General features: G+C 34.8%; 1 protein-coding gene across 1 annotated transcript in view; it reads left to right on the top strand.

Moving 5' to 3' along the window:
- The first annotated feature begins 311 nt into the window (after positions 1-311).
- LOC101488879 (BEACH domain-containing protein B) overlaps positions 312-21839 on the top strand; it is a 40237-nt gene continuing 18709 nt past the window's right edge. The window contains exons 1-28 of the mRNA XM_073368531.1: positions 312-544; positions 803-1099; positions 2722-2785; positions 3062-3281; positions 3735-3911; positions 4334-4654; positions 5522-5744; positions 6158-6226; positions 6568-7029; positions 7234-7549; positions 8000-8464; positions 8860-9018; positions 9120-9269; positions 12065-12220; positions 12405-12446; positions 12573-12917; positions 14277-14450; positions 14749-14909; positions 15019-15337; positions 15475-15901; positions 16003-16336; positions 16464-16652; positions 19356-19611; positions 19795-19986; positions 20070-20288; positions 20435-20611; positions 21412-21524; positions 21641-21839. Coding sequence (XP_073224632.1) covers positions 981-1099; positions 2722-2785; positions 3062-3281; positions 3735-3911; positions 4334-4654; positions 5522-5744; positions 6158-6226; positions 6568-7029; positions 7234-7549; positions 8000-8464; positions 8860-9018; positions 9120-9269; positions 12065-12220; positions 12405-12446; positions 12573-12917; positions 14277-14450; positions 14749-14909; positions 15019-15337; positions 15475-15901; positions 16003-16336; positions 16464-16652; positions 19356-19611; positions 19795-19986; positions 20070-20288; positions 20435-20611; positions 21412-21524; positions 21641-21839 — 6048 coding nt within the window. The 5' untranslated portion in view covers positions 312-544; positions 803-980. The remainder of the gene's footprint in view (positions 545-802; positions 1100-2721; positions 2786-3061; positions 3282-3734; positions 3912-4333; positions 4655-5521; positions 5745-6157; positions 6227-6567; positions 7030-7233; positions 7550-7999; positions 8465-8859; positions 9019-9119; positions 9270-12064; positions 12221-12404; positions 12447-12572; positions 12918-14276; positions 14451-14748; positions 14910-15018; positions 15338-15474; positions 15902-16002; positions 16337-16463; positions 16653-19355; positions 19612-19794; positions 19987-20069; positions 20289-20434; positions 20612-21411; positions 21525-21640) is intronic.

Below are 21839 nucleotides of genomic sequence, written 5' to 3'. Positions count from 1 at the left end.
TTATAAAAAAAAATAACATTGTTGACATTTTAAAATATAAAAAATTAAATTGTCACTTAAAATTAAAATAAAAGATTAAATAAAAAAAAAAAAACTAAAACAAAATTAAGTTAAGGATTACAAGTCGTATTTATCTAATAGTTTATTATAATTTATTTGAATGTAAAAAAAAAAAAAAAAACTAATCTAAAAGCCACCAAAAGACATGTTGATGGAAAAGAAAAAGACACTTTCACCTTGTTGCTGTACATTTTCCGCAACCTGTAATAACTAATAAGATTGCAAAAGGAAAACAACACGGTATAAAAATCGTCGGGGAAAAACCCAACCCAGGGTAAAACCGAAATTACACCACTTCACTTTTCAACACTTTCCTTTCTCTCACGCATTCTTCCATTTCTAACAGTAATCAGAATTCTCATGATTCCATTATCGACTCACAATTAAAAATAGATTAAAGGAAAATCGTTGTCTCCGATCTCAATCCGCAAACCCTAAGATTCCGTCATATTTTCAGGTCTCGGTTCTTCAATCTTCCAATCGGGTATGCTCATTCTCGATTACTGAATTTTCTTTTTGCGAATCGAGTTTTTCTGTTTCAAGCATCGAACAATCGAATTCGTTATTTTACGGAAATTTATGCAATCATTCGAATATATCTTTGTCGAACTTGATTGAGCTGAAAAAATGGAACGGTCGAAAGTTAGAGTGAGAACTGAGAAATTAATTTGTGATGATTTTCTCAAGTCTATTTCGTGTATAAGTATTTTTAGACTTGTTTGGCTTTGTTTTTTGTAATCAGATTTGAATGGCGGGTTGTCATTGCTATCAATGTTGGTTTAAAGCATCTGTGAAATTCTGACACTGTGTAGCACTAATTATTGTGTTATATGACACTTGAAAAGCAGTCTCACGAGAAGTGATGGCTGGAACTGTGGTTTTTCTCATGAAGTTTCACGAATAGATCGCGGCAAGGAAGGATGAATATCGTTAAGGGTGTCGCTGACCTTATACGAAGAACTTCCACCGGGCAAAGTGGCGAATCCTCAAGTTTCCATGCTCAGAAGTTCTCTCCTCCTGGGCCCAAGATTCGGTTTAGGTAAAGTATAATAATAATAAGTTTCTTGAATAAGAAGTATTAAATGAAAAGCTCCATATGCTTGTGTTAATTACCACAAAATTGAATTATAATAAGTTTCTTGAAATTATTTTGATGTGCAATACATGTTGTTTCATTTGCACGTCATAGAAGCATGTGTAAGTTTTTTGTTATAAATATGTCTTTTGATGTATTAAGAAGGTTTAGCCGATTGCCAGGGTTGCCTTCTTTCACAATCGAGTGGTGTTTTAGGAAAGGGAGTTTTATCATTCATACAATGTCTCATTGAGTGTTTTGATGCATTGGGAATTAATTGCGTTGGACAGTCTCTTGCGTATTCTTAATAGTTAATGTGAAATCATTAACCAGGATTTAACTAGCAGTGTTGTGCTTGCAAATGTCATCACTCTCGAGACCGAGAGTGAATGGTTGTTTAACATTAAGTGTACTTGTTTTTATGGAACTGGCTTCCTTTTGCCAATGGCAAAGACTTTTATATTGGACCAATTAGGCTATTCTTTATTACTGTAAATGAAAAACCTTGTTAAGTTTGTACTAAAAAGGAAATCCCTGTAGTGGTTGTCGAGAGTCCTACGGGGAATGTGATATGGCCTGAAAGGGTGTTTATAAGTGTGAGGCAATCCTCACCTTACAAGCTGGTATTGTGGGGTTGAATGAGGCCCAACCCAAATTTCAAGAGTGATTATTTTCTTTTGGATTAATACGGCTCCCAATTATCTAGGGTATGTTTGGGTAAATAACTTAAGTATGTGCTTACCATAGAAGAGCTTTTTCAATAAGCATTTAAGTTCAACGGGCTTTTTGTGTTTGATATGCACATTAAAAACTTGCATTATCATTTGTTTTCACCATACAAATAGAATTTGAGGTGGATGGAAATCAATGATAGGACACACATAAACTGTTTCCATATGCTATTTTACATATTAAAAAAAAGTTGAAAATGGCTTACGGGAACATCAGAAGTTATTTTTATAAACTCTTCCAAAAACTTACCTGTTTTTGTTATAAAATAAACCCAAATAAGCTCTTCCAATTTCAAACACCACCCAAGTATTTTTGAACTTTTTTTGAATAATGTGTCTCTGACATTTGATTTACTTGGAGTTGGAGAAGGAAAATGTGTTTTTGAACTCCTTTAATAACGCCTGCATTTTATTAGCTTTTTGCACCAAATAATAGCCAAATAGCATATTGACACACAATTTTGGTCTTCTATTCTACTGTAGCCAAATCGTGCAAAGTGAACCATAAAAAACAGATATTGTGTAAGGACACACAATGGTTGTTTCAGAGGTGGTTGCCTTGCATGCAGAAATAGGTGTCGTGCCTTACTCCTTAGGGTAGCGGGAGGTTTGCGAATCTGCTGTAAATAGCGTGTTAATCCTATTAATAGCTGCTTTTCATATAAAATGCTCAACTGAGGAGGGAGCTTTAGACATTAAATCAATTTTTTTTATGAGGAAATTTAGTTTGTTTGGGGGTTGGGTTAGAAACGGAAAGAGAGGTTCACAAGAGAAGAAGCTTCAAAATTTTGTGTTCATACTGGCAAAATACATTTTGATCGTACACGATTTCATTTGAATTTTGACTTCTTCCAGTGATGCTGGGGACGAGGCAATAATAAATACTCTTTGGGAGCGATATCAGAAAGTTGATGATAAGGTATGATTGGATATATGCTTTCTAGATTTTTACTTATCAAATATTTAATTTTCCGAAGCTTGGCAAACTTCATTTAAAATTGTAAATTCAAGTCATGTTAAGACATGCAATCTTTAGGCTTTATTATTTATTTATCTATCTATCTATTATCTACGTGTTCAAATTTTTTGGATTGGTGCAGTTGAGAATGATGCTAAATTACACTTGTTTTCTTCCCCTCACGACAATACTAATTTATTTAGTAGTTTTTCCTAATAAAAGACCTTAATGTTTTAGGTGGAGAGAAAGAGGCTACTTCATGTTTTCATCAAGCAATTTGTAGTCGTCTACAAGGATTGGGAACCTGTAAATTCAGGAATATTATTAGAGTCTGCTTCTGTTGAGATTTTTTCATCTGCTGATGATGTGGTTATTGGCTGCTCAGCTGGACACCCTATTGAAGTCATTCGGGTATTGGTTGACGAGGTCACACAGTTAAGCTCACTAGTTACTGAGTGTAAGATGCACATCATTGCCGTCCTCATATTATCTTCACCTTCCTTTCTTAAGTAACATTCAATATAAGAAAGTCCAAATGGATTTATACATGCAATAAAAGTTAGAGGTTGGGCCTAGTCTTTCTTTAAAGGGCAACCCAATTAGGAAGAGTCAGATCTATTGGAGTTCTTTTTGAAGCATATACTATCTATATGTAAGATAAATGAGACCGATGTAAGAAGGGAGTGTACACGCTTACTTGATTTCCTTTTATCAGGATCAGCTGTTTAGTTTACTTTTAATTTTCCATTTACCATGTTAAAAAGTAAACCCAATACTTAATTTCTCTGATTACAACATAGCATGGTTTTGACTCAAATGGGTAGAAATGATGATTTTGGTTACTTGTAGTTGTACTGTTACTGCTGACGTGTAATTTGATACAATTCTTGTCTCCTCTGGTTCTTTTTAGTGAGCACCAGCATTTTGCAGTCACCAGCGGAATTGTCTGGAGCTGCAACCAAGTCATATATTACTTCTGAAGGGTTTTTAATTTTGGATGCATTGAAAATTATCGCCCGTTCGTTATACAATTGTAGAGTATTTGGATACTTTGGTGGAATTCAAAAACTCACAGCACTAATGAAAGGTATAATCAATTTTTTTGGTTCCTGATTTTGATTACTTTTGTGCAAATTTTAGGTACAATTGTAGAGTTTTTTTTTTCCTTCTGAAAATTGGTAAGTTTCATCTTCCTGCATATTGTTTCTTTGTAATCCTTTAGCATTTTTTTAGGTTGTTAATGTTAAGGCTCAGACCTGTGTTCCATTGTTATAATTTAATTAACAGACACTTCTTGTTTTTTATTTGTTTTCTTACTTTAACGGATATTGTACTCATGCATTTTGTTCAAGTGTTAATTTTCAAATCTAATTTTCCACTCTCCTTTCATTATACTAAGCATATATTTGAAAGTTGACTTTGGTGCTTTGATTATTTGCTTCTAATGTGTTCCCATTATGAGCGGAAAACAATGAAGTCTATTCTTACTCTTGATTCAATTGGTTGCAGGTGCTGTGGTCCAACTTAAAACCATATGTGGTGCCCTTTCTGCTGATGAATGTTTATCTGACTTTGCTATGGAGAAAATCAAGCTGCTCCAACAAATTCTGATTTATGTTGTGTCAATATTTTATATTTTCATTGACTTAGGTTCAAATATAGACAAAACGGATGAGCTGTTCTGCAGTCTTTTAGGCTTTATTTCACGTATTGATGCTGCAATCAGCTCTTCAAACAGTTCAAAGGTTTTGTCTACTGAAGCAAGGTTACATTGGCGTCAGAAAGCAATTGTTTCTGTGATGGAAGCTGGTGGTCTAAATTGGTTAGTAGGTAAGGTAGGCATCTGTTATTTTTAGATATTTGAGATTATTAGGCATTTGTTCATTCATAATTGACTTTCTAACTTGGCAAATATATACGCAGTTATGCACTAGGTAAAAATAGATACATGAAGGGTACAATGAATTCAACAAATGCAATATTAACTGTTAGTTAGACTAACCTATAGGTCGCTGTAGTTCCAGCTAAACTTTTGAATAGGTCCATATTCTTTAGCTGTTTTTGATGGGATCCCTATATTTCATTTTTTTTAAATAGGTACATTGGCTGACAGCCATTTAGACTTAATATATGTTTACTGGCATCAGTATGCCATTTTGGGTTACCGTTACAGGTCTTGAGGACTTAATTATAAATGTTCACAGTTTGTTAGGACCTAATTGAATTTTTAAAACAGTTGAATCATTGACGTCTATTTGTTATTCTGTTAAGGTTCTTGTTAAAACCTTTTAAACTAAAGGGAGCTTTTGAAATTTATTTAAACTATTGGGAGTTGGACTTAAAAAGGTAGTTTAACCTTAAATGTCAATGCATTCGCTGATCGTGTGATAAATCCATTTATGCTTTGGGGGCCCAGCATGCATTGCTCATTGGTTCCCCCTTATCACATTGAAATGTGTGTATACAAGATAACTACATATATATTGAAGAAGGAACAAGGACCTATTTTCTTACCAACTTGAACTAAAAGATAAAGCACATTATTGGGGCTTTTCCAAATAACTTGTTCTTGGGATGGATGTAGATTTTTGTAGACCCTTTAACACCATAATTAGATATTTGTGTGTGGTGACATGCTAGAGATAAGGACATGATGTTGGACTCATTTTGTATTCACTAAACTTAAATTTGCAACAGAACTGTTGCGTGTTTGTAGAAGATTCAGCTTGAAAGAACTGTTGATGGATGATTCACTTCAGTACTTGAGCTTGAAAATCCTTTCTTTGGCCTTATCTGCAAATCCACGGAGTCAGAATCATTTTAAAAGTATTGGAGGGCTGGAAGTGCTGTTGGATGGTCTTGGATTTCCATCAAATTCTGCAACAACTTACAATAAATTTGTTTTGACTAATGGCTTCAGGTATTGATACATTAGGGTCTTGCTAATGAGTACCCTTAGGGCATTGGTTAAAGAATCAATAAAAGGAAAGTTTGATTTGAAATTGAAAATACAATTGAAACACTTGTCAGTGTAATAAATATATCATTTCCCATACAAACTTACCTCTTTTGGTTCTTTAACCAATGCCTAGCATTCTCCATATTTCAAGCCAATTATTTATGAGTTTGTTGTCTGTTTTAAAAATACTAGTACTACACACATGTTATCTCTTCTACTGGTTTTGACTTGTATTAAGCATTTAGGTAATTTTATCTAGTATTTTGCTACTTCTGTCTCTCTTTGAGCACACCATTATGGGATTATCTCTGCATTATTATATCATACAACCTGTTTGATAGTCTTTGAGAAATTGGTTTGCTTGTTTTTTGCAGGGATGATAAACCATTGCAAAAAAAATTTCAGCTTCATATTCTTTCTATGGAAGTCTTAAGGGAGGCTGTGTATCCTTCATTTGTTTCTCTTTTATGAAATTTGGATGACTTTCACTTTTCGTTCAGCTTCATTTTGATGAGTTCTGAAACATTGCATCAACACCATCGCCTACTAAAGTTCTGAAACATTTAAAGTGTGTATTCCCACAAGCTATATTTGTTTGTCATTCTTAATTATTCCTCTTTGAATGTCATTCTTAATTGTTCCTCTTTGAATTTCATTCCCATGGAAGATATGTTTACATACATCAGCCTTTTTGCCTTTTCCTTTTGGAAAGTGGTTTCGTCTTGAATCTTATTAAAATTAAACATTACAATTATTGATGCTTGAGACCTTGACATTGGTACAGCTTCGGGAACATGAACAACTTGCAATTTCTTTGTGAAAATGGTAGGGTGCATAAATTTGCAAATAGTTTTTGTTCGCCGGCTTTTGTTCTTCAAGATTTGAGACAAGGGGAGGATTTTGCTGGACAGCAGGCTGTCAGTATGCCTGGTCTTGACATTCAAGAAAATGAAAAGTATATGAAATCCGATCCAGCGATGGCTTCTGCTGGCCTTCCACAGAATGATTCTTTTTCTCTTTTTTGGAATGATTATGTCCTTAGGCTGAGCCGAGGACTCTGTTCATTTCTTATAGTTCCTGGAGCTTCAAAATCTCTTAATATCCCACTATCTTCTGGTCGACTTGCATTGCCTGTTTCCTCATCATATTGTGAACTGTCAATCAAATGGGTCTTGAGAGTTCTATTTACAATATTTCCCTGCATCAGAGCTTGCTCAAATCAGAATGAGTTGCCAAGCTATTTAAGGTGAATTGTATCAATGGCTTGCAGTGTCTTTACTTGTGCTGTTTTTTTAAAAATCTTAATTAATTATCTTTTTTGTTTGAAGTTTGTGTTTTTAATAAATTATCAAAAACAGAATTGCAAATCATTCTGGTACTATGGTTATGAAGTAGTAACTTCATATACTGAACTGATTTTTGTTGTTGTTTTCCCCCCCTTTTTCTGCAGGGTCTTTGTCACTATTCTACAGAATATAGTTCTCAATGCATTTAGAAATCTTCTTTCTTCTTCTCCCATGTCACTTGAAATTTTTCGTGAAGAGGGAATATGGGATCTCATCTTTTCAGAAAATTTCTTTTACTTTGAATCAGCTTCAGAAGAATCTGCTGGACAGATAATTGTATATAATAAGAAGTCTGCGATATTGTCTGCTTCAAGTAGCACTATTGACACACCGGATGTTAGTGGGGTTAATAGTCTGCAGATGGAAATAATGTCATTTGTGGAATTTGCTGCAACTTCTGATAGAAATGCACACAACATGGTGGGTCCTCCCCCCTCCTAAGATGTAGATTTCATATCTTTTGAAAGAGATATAAAAGATAGGCATATGGTGGAAGCTGTGTGTGAAGCTATGCAGCGGAGAGCAGTGATTTGTAATTTTTTTAATTATGTAGAATTTTTTTCATAATAGTTTACAAAACCATTTCAAAGAACGTAAGTGCTGTGATTTGTCAAAAGATCTTCCTAAACAGTACATGATGGATATTTGTTTTAAATCATGTATTACCTATCTTGTTTATTGGCTTAATGCACTATTATTTTGCAAAAGTAATATTACTGTGTGCATATCTTTTTGAATGCGTGTGTTAATTTGTAACTATTCATTATCTTAATTTTATTTTTTAATTTAATAATTGTGGTGCATGCATTTTACAATTGAATTCAATTCGTTGAGAATGTCCTAAGTTTTATTACCTTGTTTTAATTACAGACTGAATTGTCTGCTTTGCTGGATGCACTTGAACATTCTGCTTGTAATCCTGAAATTGCTAGTCTTCTTGTGAGGAGTTTGGTTCGGATTTTGCAGCTCTCTCCCGAGAAAACAATTGCTTCCTTTAAGACCTTGAATGCAGTTTCTCGGGTTCTGCAAGTTGCTTGTGTTCAAGCACAAGAGTGTAGAAGATCTGGAAGTGTGGACCCCTCCAGTGTGAATAGTGGCCTGGAAGTTTCGGAATCAGTGCCAAATCAACAGAAACGCAATTTCCCCGAGACCATGCAAAATTGGTTCGGTTGCATGCAAATATGCATGGAGTTCTTTACCAAGTTTTTAGCATCAGCTGAAGATGCAAAGAGTTTTATATTGCATAACTTTGCATGCATTGATTGCTTGTTTGATTTATTTTGGATAGAAGGTTTGAGAGGTGATGTGCTTAGACACATACTTGATCTCATGAAGGTATTCTTTCATTTTGTTTTAGTTACTTGATTTTGGCTGAGCTATAACGTAACTTTGGAATTCATAATCTAGGTTATAATTATCTTGTGAATATAATACACTACTCAGGTCTCAAATATAAGGAAAAAAGTAGTCACATTTAGTGGACCAATATATAAGTAAAATTTAACTAATTTCACCCTATTATTATCAAAACATCCTTCAACATAACAAATTCTCATACAAAATTAAATAAAAAGAAGGGGCAGTAGGAGATGTAATTAGTTTTTTGACTGCATCACGAAAATCAAATGAAGTTAATCACTATTCCTATTATATGTGCATTAGTTACTTTTGCTTAGAATTGAGTCTAGAGGGATTATTATGTAGCTATAATTAATATTGTTATTTTTCAGATTATACAATTCTCAGAGGAAGATAGAAAAGCAAAGTTACAGTTATGCTCTAAATATTTGGAAATGTTTACGCAAATTAAAGAACGGGAGAAAAACTTTGTTGATCTGTCTATTGATATGTTGGCTGGAATGAGAGATATGCTTCAGGCTAATCAAGCAGTATGCATCCACTGTTGATTTATTTCTAAACCGTGTCAGTTTAAATGCATATGCATTTGCAATTTAACTGAATGGTTCTCTTTGATGTTGTAATGTTTCAGTACTATCAGGCTCTATTTCGTGATGGGGAATGCTTTTTGCATGTTGTATCATTACTTAACAGCGATCTAGACGATAAAAATGGGGAGAGATTAGTTTTAAATGTACTCCGAACACTTACTTGTCTGCTTGCTAGTAATGATACGTCAAAGGTACTTTCTTCATCACCGTCTTATGTTTTCTCCTCCCCATTTTGTTTTGATTATATGTTAATGGCCTGTGCTGTTGTGGTCTGAAAATTCTTTCTTAAGCTGTCCTTTGGCTGTTTTATTACTGTTTTCCTGTTAAAGAAACATGTGTCACTGCGTCTGTATAATGCCCCCATGCAGCAGCTCCATTTCATTATATACCACCATACGGGAGCTTTGGTGTCAAAAAACTTTTTCTTTGGAGGAACATGGTTATGGAGCTTTCTTTATTCTCTATGCACTAGATCATTGAGAGAAAATTTGGTCACAGCATAATGGATAAAATAGAATGCCAACTTCTTAATGTCAGCTTCCAGTCCATACTATTTATGATAGGATGTTATCTAAGCTCAACTCAAATGAGGGTGGTGTGTTGGTGGGTGTGAACCACGCTAAGCCTAAAATTTGGAGAGTGTATGAAAGGAAGAAAAAGAGAGAGAAGAAGTAGTGGCCACCTGGAAGACAATTAGTATTTTCCCCTAATAAGAAAGGAGTACGGGGAGTGGGGGAATGATTATGCATTCATCAGTTATTATTACCTTAGCGGTTAGGCAGTGAGGGAATAGTTTTCTCTATACTGAGGAGCTTTTGCTCTGGTTTTCTCGTTGTAATTAGTTTTATATTTCCATTTTAATTAAATAATATTCCATTCACCATTAATATTTCTACTTTGCTATATCAATTTATCTCTCCTTTAGGCCCCACTTAGGTTTCTTGTATCCATTCTAGAATCCTTAAATGGTGAATATAGATTTTCTAGATGCCTTTTCTCTTCCTCTGTTGTTTACAGATATAAAATTGATAGACCACGGGGTTGTTGTGTAAAAAAACTATGGGAAGTGAATTTCCTCCCTTTTTGTGGTAGTTTATATAATAAAAAATTTATGTTAATGGGAAAAGGGAAATAAAACCCATCACCTTAATGCTGTTTTTAAAAGTCAACAGTATTATTGTCACACTTTGAAGAGCATTCAACCATAAAACGAAATCAAATCTTCTTGGTTGATGCTCTTTCATGGATTAAGTTGTCTGCGTTGTTAACCTGAAAGTGATGGTTCTAATGCATGCTTGGTAATTGATTGATTCTGGGAAGTAATTGTTTCATTTTATATCTCTTTCTAGTTTATTAGAAGCTTCTTTGAACACAAAGTAAACTAATCCAGACACACTTTTACTTAAGAACCTATGTTTATCTTCTCTCTCTCTCTCTCTCTCTCTCATGGAAAATGCATGAAAATTTAGGTTACATCCCTAGGTGCTACTTAGGCATGTGATCTCTACAATGAAAAAATATAGGCTCAAATAAATCATGTCAAAATGACCTTCCCATTACCCCTTGATCCAAGAACTAGTGCCGTAATGTATGCTTTTTAGGAATGGCATCGTCCTAGTTATTGTTGCTAAACCTCCCCTTACAAAGGTGTCTCAGGATTTTCTTGCTTTAACCTAGAAAGAGTCTTTTATTGTCAGATTTGTGTTGCAGTTATGGGATGTTTGTGTTTTGCAGTAAACCTTATCTTATACAGTAAGTATTGCTGCTTGAGTATTATAAGTCACAGTTATAGTTTTCTCTATACTGAGGAGCTTTTGCTCTGGTTTTCTCGTTGTAATTAGTTTTATATTTCCATTTTAATTAAATAATATTCCATTCACCATTAATATTTCTACTTTGCTATATCAATTTATCTCTCCTTTAGGCCCCACTTAGGTTTCTTGTATCCATTCTAGAATCCTTAAATGGTGAATATAGATTTTCTAGATGCCTTTTCTCTTCCTCTGTTGTTTACAGATATAAAATTGATAGACCACGGGGTTGTTGTGTAAAAAAACTATGGGAAGTGAATTTCCTCCCTTTTTGTGGTAGTTTATATAATAAAAAATTTATGTTAATGGGAAAAGGGAAATAAAACCCATCACCTTAATGCTGTTTTTAAAAGTCAACAGTATTATTGTCACACTTTGAAGAGCATTCAACCATAAAACGAAATCAAATCTTCTTGGTTGATGCTCTTTCATGGATTAAGTTGTCTGCGTTGTTAACCTGAAAGTGATGGTTCTAATGCATGCTTGGTAATTGATTGATTCTGGGAAGTAATTGTTTCATTTTATATCTCTTTCTAGTTTATTAGAAGCTTCTTTGAACACAAAGTAAACTAATCCAGACACACTTTTACTTAAGAACCTATGTTTATCTTCTCTCTCTCTCTCTCTCTCTCTCTCATGGAAAATGCATGAAAATTTAGGTTACATCCCTAGGTGCTACTTAGGCATGTGATCTCTACAATGAAAAAATATAGGCTCAAATAAATCATGTCAAAATGACCTTCCCATTACCCCTTGATCCAAGAACTAGTGCCGTAATGTATGCTTTTTAGGAATGGCATCGTCCTAGTTATTGTTGCTAAACCTCCCCTTACAAAGGTGTCTCAGGATTTTCTTGCTTTAACCTAGAAAGAGTCTTTTATTGTCAGATTTGTGTTGCAGTTATGGGATGTTTGTGTTTTGCAGTAAACCTTATCTTATACAGTAAGTATTGCTGCTTGAGTATTATAAGTCACAGTTGCATATCAGCATACAAATCTGAGTTTTAGATTGATTGCCTATTTATAGTTTTTTCTTCTCAATTTCTTTGAAGACTGTAGCTTGCATTATAACACGAGGTTGCATATTGATATAGTTGTTGTGTTCCTGTACTTGTTTGTGCTCTACCAATGCCCTTCAATTCTAAAGCTCACTTACTGTATCCTTATCTCTGGCAGGCTGCATTTAGAGCTCTAGCTGGAAAGGGGTACCAGACGCTGCAGAGCCTGCTGTTGGATTTTTGCCAGTTTCATTCAAGTGAAAGCCTTTTAGATGCTTTGCTTGATATGCTTGTTGATGGTAAATTTGATATCAAAATCAGTCCTATGATTAAGGTGATATGCTAGTACATTTTTTGATCCTCTTGCGCTGTTTCATTTGCTATTGCACGTAACTGAAGTATGTTGCATTTGTTGCATCCAGATGCTATAACTTATTCAGTTCTATAAAATCTTCATTCAATAAATCTTATTTTAGCATTTTCTTATTTTTTTTCTGCGTTTTTGTTTTTGATTTCAGAACGAAGATGTGATAATATTATATTTGATTGTGCTGCAAAAGGTTTGCAATTAATTTCCCTTTTCATTAATTATCATTTTTTCATAGTGATAATTTAGTAGTTACCAAACTTTGTTTTGAGAAAATAATATCATCTATTTTATTTCTTGTTATTTTGTGATTGGGCAGAGCAGTGAGTCGTTGCAGCATCATGGGCTAGATGTGTTTCAACAACTACTAAGAGATTCAATTTCTAATAGAGCTTCCTGTGTCAGAGCAGGGATGCTTGATTTTCTTCTTAATTGGTTTTCGCAAGAAGATAATGACAGTGTGATCTTCCAGCTTGCCCAGTTAATTCAAGCCATTGGTGGGCATAGTATATCAGGGAAGGACATCCGTAAGATTTTTGCTTTACTCCGAAGTGAGAAAGTTGGGATGAGGAGGCAGTACTGCTCAGTTCTGTTAACTAGTCTCTTGTCAATGTTACATGAGAAGGGACCAACTGCCTTTTTTGATCTAGATGGGATTGATTCTGTAAGTCCTGAAGCCAATGTAGACTCATATCTATAACTCATGGTGCTTCTTTATACTATTTTGAAGTATTTTGTATCTACGGTACTTTTTCTTCCTTCCTGGAGATATGCTAATACAAGGAGTATCTTATAATTCTATGGTGTCATCAGCTGACATCTGTTGAAGAAAATAAGAGGCATGTTTGAATAATGAACACCTTTCTATTGATAAGATTGTTAAAAGAGAGAAGAAATGAGGAGGATATAATACCCTGTAAGAACAGCTTCAATGAAAGAAAAAATTGGAGGGTTAGCTCAACAGGGCTATCCAATCCCTTTGTGTAGATGATATCGCAAATTGGGAATCTAATCTACCATTGTCCCATTTTTTAATGGAGATTTATTCATATTGATGCCCCAAAAACTTTTCTGACAGCAGAAACTGAAAAATAGCATTATGTTTGTTAGGATATATAGAATTAAGGGAAATTAGAGTAGTTAAAGTAGTTATGAGTTGTTAGATTAGTTGGGAAGTTAGTTATGTTCGTTATGTTCCTGTTTTAGTAGTTAGAGTTTGTTAGATAGTTGCTTTTGAATCTTTTCCCCCTTATCCCTTATATCGGAAGTCTATAAACAAAGACTTTCTCTCCCTTAGAAATTAACTGATATTTTGGTTGAGAGGTGCGTATCCGCTCTTGGAGGAGAGATTATCTCCTATTATGTCTTATCTTTTTTCTAAATACTAGTGCGCTTCTTCTAAATCATCGGAATTCAATTCTTGGGTTCCTAACAATGCTATACCCTTATGACTCCAACTATTTGCATAATATGTGCATATCTCAACAGATTCTACTTCTCATAGTATTTTGATTTTATTGTGGACTATAAATAGATCTACATTTAATCATGCATTAGGAAAAATTATTGGATGGTTCTTAATATGCTTTAAGTTAAATTTCAAATACTCTTGGATGTAGGATAGGATACTGTAAAAAATAGGAAGAATTTTTTTTTGAATGTGCTTTAGTGAGTAAAGCACTCAACAACCATGATATTTATATACACTCCATAATTAATTACATGTTATGGTTACAAGGAGACAAATACAAGTTCAACTCCCTAAGCACATGAATTTAAACATACATGATCCTACCATTTCCATAAATTAATCTTATTATTTCCATTAGATACATCGTTTTTGCTAATTGTTGGTGGATGTTGTATGTTGTTTGTAAAGTTTATATATTTATATTTAATTTTTTTTCTTCTCTCTTTTCCTGCCTGTAGTTCTTGTAGAACTAATTTTTTATTGCCAAATGAGATACTACCGCTTCGTTCTTACTCGTAAGTGATTTATTATCTTCCATTCAAATCCTTGTAGGGTATTCTTGTTAAAACACCTCTGCAGTGGCCTCTCAACAAGGGCTTTTCTTTTTCCTGTTGGCTCAGGATTGAGAACTTCCCTAGAAATGGAAAAATGGGTCTTTTTGGTTTTCTTACAGAAAATGGAAGGGGGTCCTTGGCTGTGATCTCAAAGGAGAAGCTAACTTATGAGGTTGGAAGTAAATCTTCTGAAATTTTCTTCATGTTGATTGTAATGTTAATTATCATTTATTCTTTATTATTTGATATACTTTCCTTGGATAGTTCAGTTTTTTTTGCTCCTAATCTTTGATGGGTTCCAATTATGTCTCCCTTGTATATATAGTTGTGCAGATTCATTGTAAATAATAACACGGCATTCAGATTTTTCAAGTGTAATTCCGTCAATTATGTCTCCCTTTGTTAAGAATATTTTTGTTGCTTTAGTTGGCCTTACGCCTTTGATGTTTGTTTTTGTCTGTCTTTTACAGTCAATCAACCTGAAGAGACAACGTTCAGACTTGCATGTTAATTTAGTCAGGAGGAGATGGCATTTTCTGTGCATAACTCATAGCATTGGAAGAGCATTTTCTGGGGGTAGCTTGTTGAGATGTTACTTGGATGGTGATCTTGTCTCATCTGAAAGATGCAGGTTCAAACCACAATAATTTTTTTGTTTATTAAGGGATTTTATCATGTGATCAGTTGATAAATTGCTTCTTGTGACATTCTGACATGATTTACATGCTTTATTTATTCAGGTATGCAAAAATTAGTGATCCGTTAACAAGTTGCACAATTGGTGCTAAATTTAAGATGCCTCACTATGAAGACAGTACACTCACTTTTGAATCCATACGTGATTCATGCCCTTTTTTTGGCCAAATTGGTCCTGTTTATTTATTCAACGATGCCATTTCTTCTGAACAAGTACAGAGCATCTACTCTCTAGGTCCAAGTTACATGTATTCTTTCCTTGATAATGAAGCTTTACCACTTTCTGGTGATAAAATGCCTAGTGGGATTCTTGATGCCAAAGATGGTCTTGCATCAAGAATTATGTTTGGACTCAATGCTCAGGTCCTTTACCTCTTTTTCCCTTTATACATGCCTACACATGCTTATTCATTTATCATTTTTTTTTGTTTTCATAGAAGATGTACTTTTGAGCCATATTTCATTTATATCTAGACTCAAGCATTTTTTTTCTTTTTCAGGCAAGTGTTGGTAGAATGCTGTTTAATGTTTCACCTATAATTAATCATGCACTAGATAAGAATTCTTTTGAAGCTTCTGTAGTCGGTGGGACTCAGTTATGCTCAAGACGAATACTGCAGCAGATAATATATTGTGTTGGTGGCGTATCTGTGCTTTTCCCTCTTATCACCCAGTGTTGCAATTTTGAAAGTGAAGTTGGGGAATCTGAGAAGACACTAACACAGTTAACGAGGGAGTGTGTGATGGGTGAAGTAATTGAGCTTATTGCCTCTCTTTTAGATGAGAATGTTGCAAATCAACAGCAGATGCACATTGTGTCTGGATTTTCAGTCCTGGGATTCTTGTTACAATCAGTTCCTCCACAACAACTTAATTTAGAAACTCTTTCTGCTTTGAAGCATCTTTTTAATGTCGTTTCAAATTCTGGTATACAATTTGTTCCCATTCCTTGTATATACAATTTTCATTTGATGATAATTTCTTATGCCACTATTTTGTCTTTATATTTCCATTGTAATGCTCCTCAGGACTGGCAGAGTTGCTTGTGAAAGAGGCTATATCTAGCATATTTCTTAATCCTCTTATCTGGGTCTACACTATTTACAAGGTGCAACGTGAACTGTACATGTTTCTGATCCAGCAATTTGACAATGATCCTAGATTACTGAAAAGTTTGTGCCGGCTTCCACGTGTTCTTGATATAATTCACCAATTCTATTGTGATAATGTAAATTCTCGATTGTTTATTGGAAATAACCTTCAACATCCTGTGAGCAAAAAAGTTATTGGGCAAAGACCTAGTAAAGAAGAAATGCACAAGATCCGTCTTCTTTTGTTGAGTCTTGGTGAAATGAGTCTCAGGTAAGGTTTATTTTGCTGGATTTGAACTATGTTTACATTCTCATCTCTCTTTTAGTAAACATTCACTACAGTGTTTTTTTCCAACCCTACACATTCTTTGTTCGACCAAATTTTTGGGAATATACAGGCAGAATATTGCTGCTGGAGACATAAAAGCTCTCATAGCATTTTTTGAGACAAGTCAGGATATGACCTGTATTGAAGATGTCTTGCACATGATTATTCGTGCTGTTTCTCAGAAATCTCTACTTGCTTCTTTCCTTGAACAAGTTAATATCATCAATGGTTGTCAGATTTTTGTCAACCTTCTCCAGAGGTATGTCACACCTACCATTCTTTATATGCATTTTAACAACAGATTGCAATAATGAACGATAATTGATAAATCAATTTTGAACTTTTGAAGTTCACATATTTATGTTCTCTTTTTCCTCTTCAACAATACATGTTGCTTTATACCCCACCTTCACAGTTCTTCCGATAAAGCATGTATGTTCATGAAATTCTTGATATTCTCCTTATAAATCTAAAGCATTCCTATAGGATAGAGTGCTTTTCCAACTTAAATATTAATCCCTCTATGCATTAAGACTGAATTGACACTGAAGGATCATTTATAGACCTAATAAAGCCAAACAGCAAAATAAGCTTTTCCTATTTTAAGCTGGCCAAAATAATAAAATCCCTGAATTACCAACAAATGAGGATCGTTAGAATATTCAAAAATATCTTTTATATTATATTAGAGTATCTTGAGTTATTTTGTAGGATCAATTTATAATCATAGAGATATCTTAGAATATCTCTCATTGTTATTATGATTTGTTCCTGATTTAGGATTGAATCTATGTTTATCTATAAATAGAGATTAGTATCGAGTCTTTTTTAATCAAGTTAGCATAAAACTGTTATCGATAATAGTCAAATCCTTATTATTTTTCTCTAAAATCCCACAACTTCAACAAGGATAAATAGTCCCAACCAAAAAACTTATTAAAGATTAAAAATCGTAAATAAAAAAAGTCCAATGTATATCATTTTCGCCATGTGAGTGATCCAATGGAGCTTGACCTGATGGTGTGGTTAGGTTTGCAGGATGAGGTCCAGCAATAGTCGATTTAAAGTTGGTAATGTACGAGTTGAGAAAGATCCAATATATTGAGGGACAGACAATTTAAGAGAAAATGAAAATTATATCTCTTGAAAATGAAGCATTAACTAAATGAAATGGTTTCAGCGATCAGCTTTATGTAGCTGACTTTGACCTACAGTGACTAACTTTAACCAACACCAACTGTAACTGACTTTCTTAGTTGGTTATAGCTGTACAATCAGCCAGGCTACACTTATTTTACCCGAGGACTATCCTCACCCTCCACAAATTCACGGTGAGAAACGTTATGTTGCTTCGACAAATTGAGCTTGTCCCCAAGTTGCAGAAATTTTGTAGGACACATAGGCATATCCAGGGAGTCAGCCCACTGATCCATGCGCCGCCCTACAAGCTTCTGTTCGATAGCTGCCAGTCCCAGTTTACTCGCCGGCAATTGCTCTATTCGTTTTGGGAGTCAGTCGTCTGACCCACTTGCAGTGCCAGTATTGTCCTGTCATATCTTTTCGTTTGATCTTTTTCAGATGTATTTTTCTGCGCACCTTTTTTATCTGTGTATGTATCTTGTCTGTGCGGACCTTCTAGTCCTACCTTTTTCTCTGGTTGTTGTCTCCCATGGCAGAATGTGCAGTCACCATTGTGGTACAGCTATCTCTACAAACAAAGGCTGAACTGAACCTCCTTTGTATTCTCCAGTAATCCCTCTCTTACATTGGAGAAACATACGTGGAAGAACTATATGTATTGGTGGCAGCTGTGGAGATATTTGTTAAGGTCCCTAGCCTGTGATCGCATTGTCACAGGTCTATCCATATCAACATTGTTCTTTGGTCAAGGCTTGTCCAATTAATTGACCAAGAGGGTATATGATATAGTTGAAACAAATTTTGAGTAGGGGAAAAAAGATGATGCACAGTTGGTCGCTCTCGTGGCAATTCATCGATTCCTAGTTTTCCTATAAAACATGCTACGACATTTGGAAGAAAGCTGGAGAGTGTGTATGTGACCAGATAATTAACAAATGTGGTAACATGTGCACGGTGTTTATCGTACATGGTGTTCGCTAGGGTTTTTTATGTGTATAAATTATGACGAATCCTAGTCTTCCCACCTTAGAAAAACTTGTTGGTCGCTTGCTACGAGTCCTCTTCAATGGCTATGTCAGGAGTTGGCTTTCAACCAAGTTCATAATCCTCTTCCTTTCTAGCTTGTTGTGGTCGTGGTTGAGGTAATGGAAGATTCGGTTGTGGAACGTGAGGGGACGTTCATAGTGCTCTTATTGTAAACGTATGTCACATGCTTAGAATAGGCGCTTCAGATGATTTCATTCCCTCACAAGTCAGCTGTTGTCACCTATTGTCAGCCTACAACTCCTAAAAGGTCGAATGGAGGACAGCCCTGGTAATCAAAATATTTTTTCAAGTGCCAAGTACAAAGAGTATATTCAATACATGATTATACATGTTTTCATATTTGTCTAGTCTAGTTTCTGAAAGAATTATATGCAAGGTGGGAATGGAAAATACTGATTCTCCAACTTGACTGGGCGTGTTGGAAATTGAATCACATTAATGTTCCACTTTTGAAGTAGGCTGGATTCTTTTTAGAACAAGTAGAATAGGTTCATTGCATATTTGGAAAGTGATAGCTTAATTACTCTTTCACAAATTGCACTTGGCATTTATAATATTTGTAACCATTATGTGTATAAATTAAAGCGTTCTAATAAGTGTTAAACTTTAACCGGAACCACTCAAACACATTCAGCAAATTCATTTTCTTTTAATTTTTACAGGTTCAACTAATATGTAGATTGGAGGTTATATAAATTATTCTACAAAGTTAGTTCATATATATATATATATATCTGGTTCTTAAGCCTTCTTGTGTTCCTTTGTTTTGTAATAGGGAGTACGAGTCAATCCGATTGCTGAGCTTACAGTTCCTTGGGAGGCTTTTGGTTGGCCTACCATCTGAAAAGAAGGGGTCAAGATTCTTCAATCTTCCATTGGGAAGATCCAAATCAATTTCAGAAAGCCACAGGAAAATTAGAATGCAACCAATTTTCTTAGCTATATCGGATAGACTTTTCAGCTTTCCGCAGACAGAAAATCTTTGTGCTACTTTATTTGATGTTCTTCTTGGTGGTGCTAGCCCCAAACAGGTAATGTGTCATATGGATCCCTCTCCCTGCTATCTTGTGTTTTTCCCTGTTAGTTCAATATTCATTCTTACGAGAGTTGTGGAATAACGTTGATGTGCCTGGCAAGACTGATTGAATTAGTTATTATACTGCTTATTTGATGGTCACTTGCTGGCAATCACTAAAGGAAAATGTGGTTTGCAGGTTTTACAAAGACACAGCCATCTTGAGAGGGTGAAAAGCAAGAGCAGTAATTCTCATTTCTTACTTCCTCAGATGTTGCCTCTGATTTTTAGATATTTGTCTGGCTGTGAGGATACAGCCGCAAGAATGAAAATAATCAGAGATATACTTGGCCTTCTTGATTCAAATGCTTCAAATATTGAAGCTTTTATGGTATGGGAATTTTTTAAGTTATTTTTTTTTCTAACAGTTGATGACTTTGTGAGTTATTTTTTTATTGATGATATTGTTAATAGGAATATGGGTGGAATGCCTGGCTAACATCTTCTCTAAAGCTTGGTGTGTTAAAGGACAATAATGTTAAGTTTCCTAATCATGGTAATGGTGGGATGGATGAGCTGCTTGTGGTGAGAAATTTGTTTTCTCTTGTTCTGTGTCACTATCTGCATTCTGTAAAAGGTGGCTGGCAGCAGTTGGAAGAAACAGTCAATCTCCTTGTTATGCACTCTGAGGAGGTATGTTTGTAATCAAGCTACCAGTTGACATTTTATGCTTTAAGGATGCTATACTGTTTTTAGAATGTTGTTCTAGTTTCATTATAATAGTTTGCTAATATCATTCTTTATTCAATTGATGATTATGTTTGAAACTCTCCTTGTAGGGTGGCAATTCATATCGGTTCTTTCTCCGTGATATATATGAGGATGTGATTCAGAATTTGGTGGATTTGTCAGCTGCGGATAATATTTTCATTTCACAACCCTGCCGAGACAACACATTGTACCTTTTGAAATTGATTGATGAGATGCTGATCTCCGAAATTGATAAAGAACTCCCGGTACTGGTTTATATGATTTAAATGCATGGATTACTCAGTTTTTGCTCTCAATATGAGTAAATTAAATGTGTGGAGGATAAGATATACTTATTAAAAAACATATTTAAAAAGAAAACCTCAAAGGTGGACATCACTGCAACAGAAAACTCAAATTTTATTGAAACAGCTGTGGTCTCAGCATTGAATAGACGCCCCCATGACAACTGTATCTCATAGTTGGGTGGGCGAGGACAACTTCTGCTTGATGTATTGGGACTTTACTAAACCATGCAACAACAGAGCCACAAGTGCCCCACCGCATCATCAAACTGCTCCATTATCTTGTTAACCCTTTTGGTTCAAAAACAAAGCTTATAAATTGGGCTTAGGTCCTAACTCAACCCTTCAAAATTGTTTGGTGGGAAATGGCGAAGCTTTATAAACAATAATTAGGCAATATCTCTAGGTGATGCCGTACTAAACACGCCCTCTCACACCCGACAAAATGAAGGTGCTGGAGGCTCTAAACAAGGCAGTTCAAAATTTGCCACAATTAAGGTGGCTTTCTAATGGATCCTACTCTGAATGCTCCAAACTGAGAAACAATGTAGAAACAAACTTTCTCCAAACTTCTTTCTTATACACCAAGAGTCCCCTAAGCTGGCAATAGGATAATGTCATGTCTGTAAAAGCATTTAGGAAATATTTAGGTCTTATATGATGTTTTGATTTCTTTGTATAATTATGTTTAGAAGTAGAACCTATTATAATATTCAAAATTGAAAGTATTGTATTGAAGATATGCTATTTTTCCCTTGCAGCTCCTTGGAAGTGAATCTGATTTTCATCTTGATTTGGAAATGGATTGCCACAAGGAGTATAGCTCTGCCTTAAAAGATGTGTTGATAGGAGAAGCTGATGAGCAAACATCTAGGTATTAAAACTCTGAACCCAGCTCTTCTTCTCATGGCACTACATACACTAGAAAAAAACAAATATTCGATGCTTGTGATATCTCATTATTTACAATTTGGTCCTGTACTCTTTCAGAAAATCACGGAATTTTAAGCTCCCTATACCATGTGACGATACAATTGAAGAGAAATGGTGGAATCTCTATGACAATTTGTGGGTTGTTATTAGCATGATGAATGGAAAGGGACCCGGCAGCGTATTACCCAAATCATCGTCATTTGCAGGACCATCTCTTGGTCAAAGGGCTCGTGGTTTAGTTGAGTCATTAAACATT

Source organism: Cicer arietinum, chromosome 5 (genome assembly GCF_000331145.2).
Source record: "Cicer arietinum cultivar CDC Frontier isolate Library 1 chromosome 5, Cicar.CDCFrontier_v2.0, whole genome shotgun sequence".
In the NCBI taxonomy this organism is placed as follows: domain Eukaryota; kingdom Viridiplantae; phylum Streptophyta; class Magnoliopsida; order Fabales; family Fabaceae; genus Cicer; species Cicer arietinum.
The sequence above is the reverse complement of the archived record's forward strand: the minus strand, read 5'-3'. Positions and strand labels throughout refer to the sequence as shown.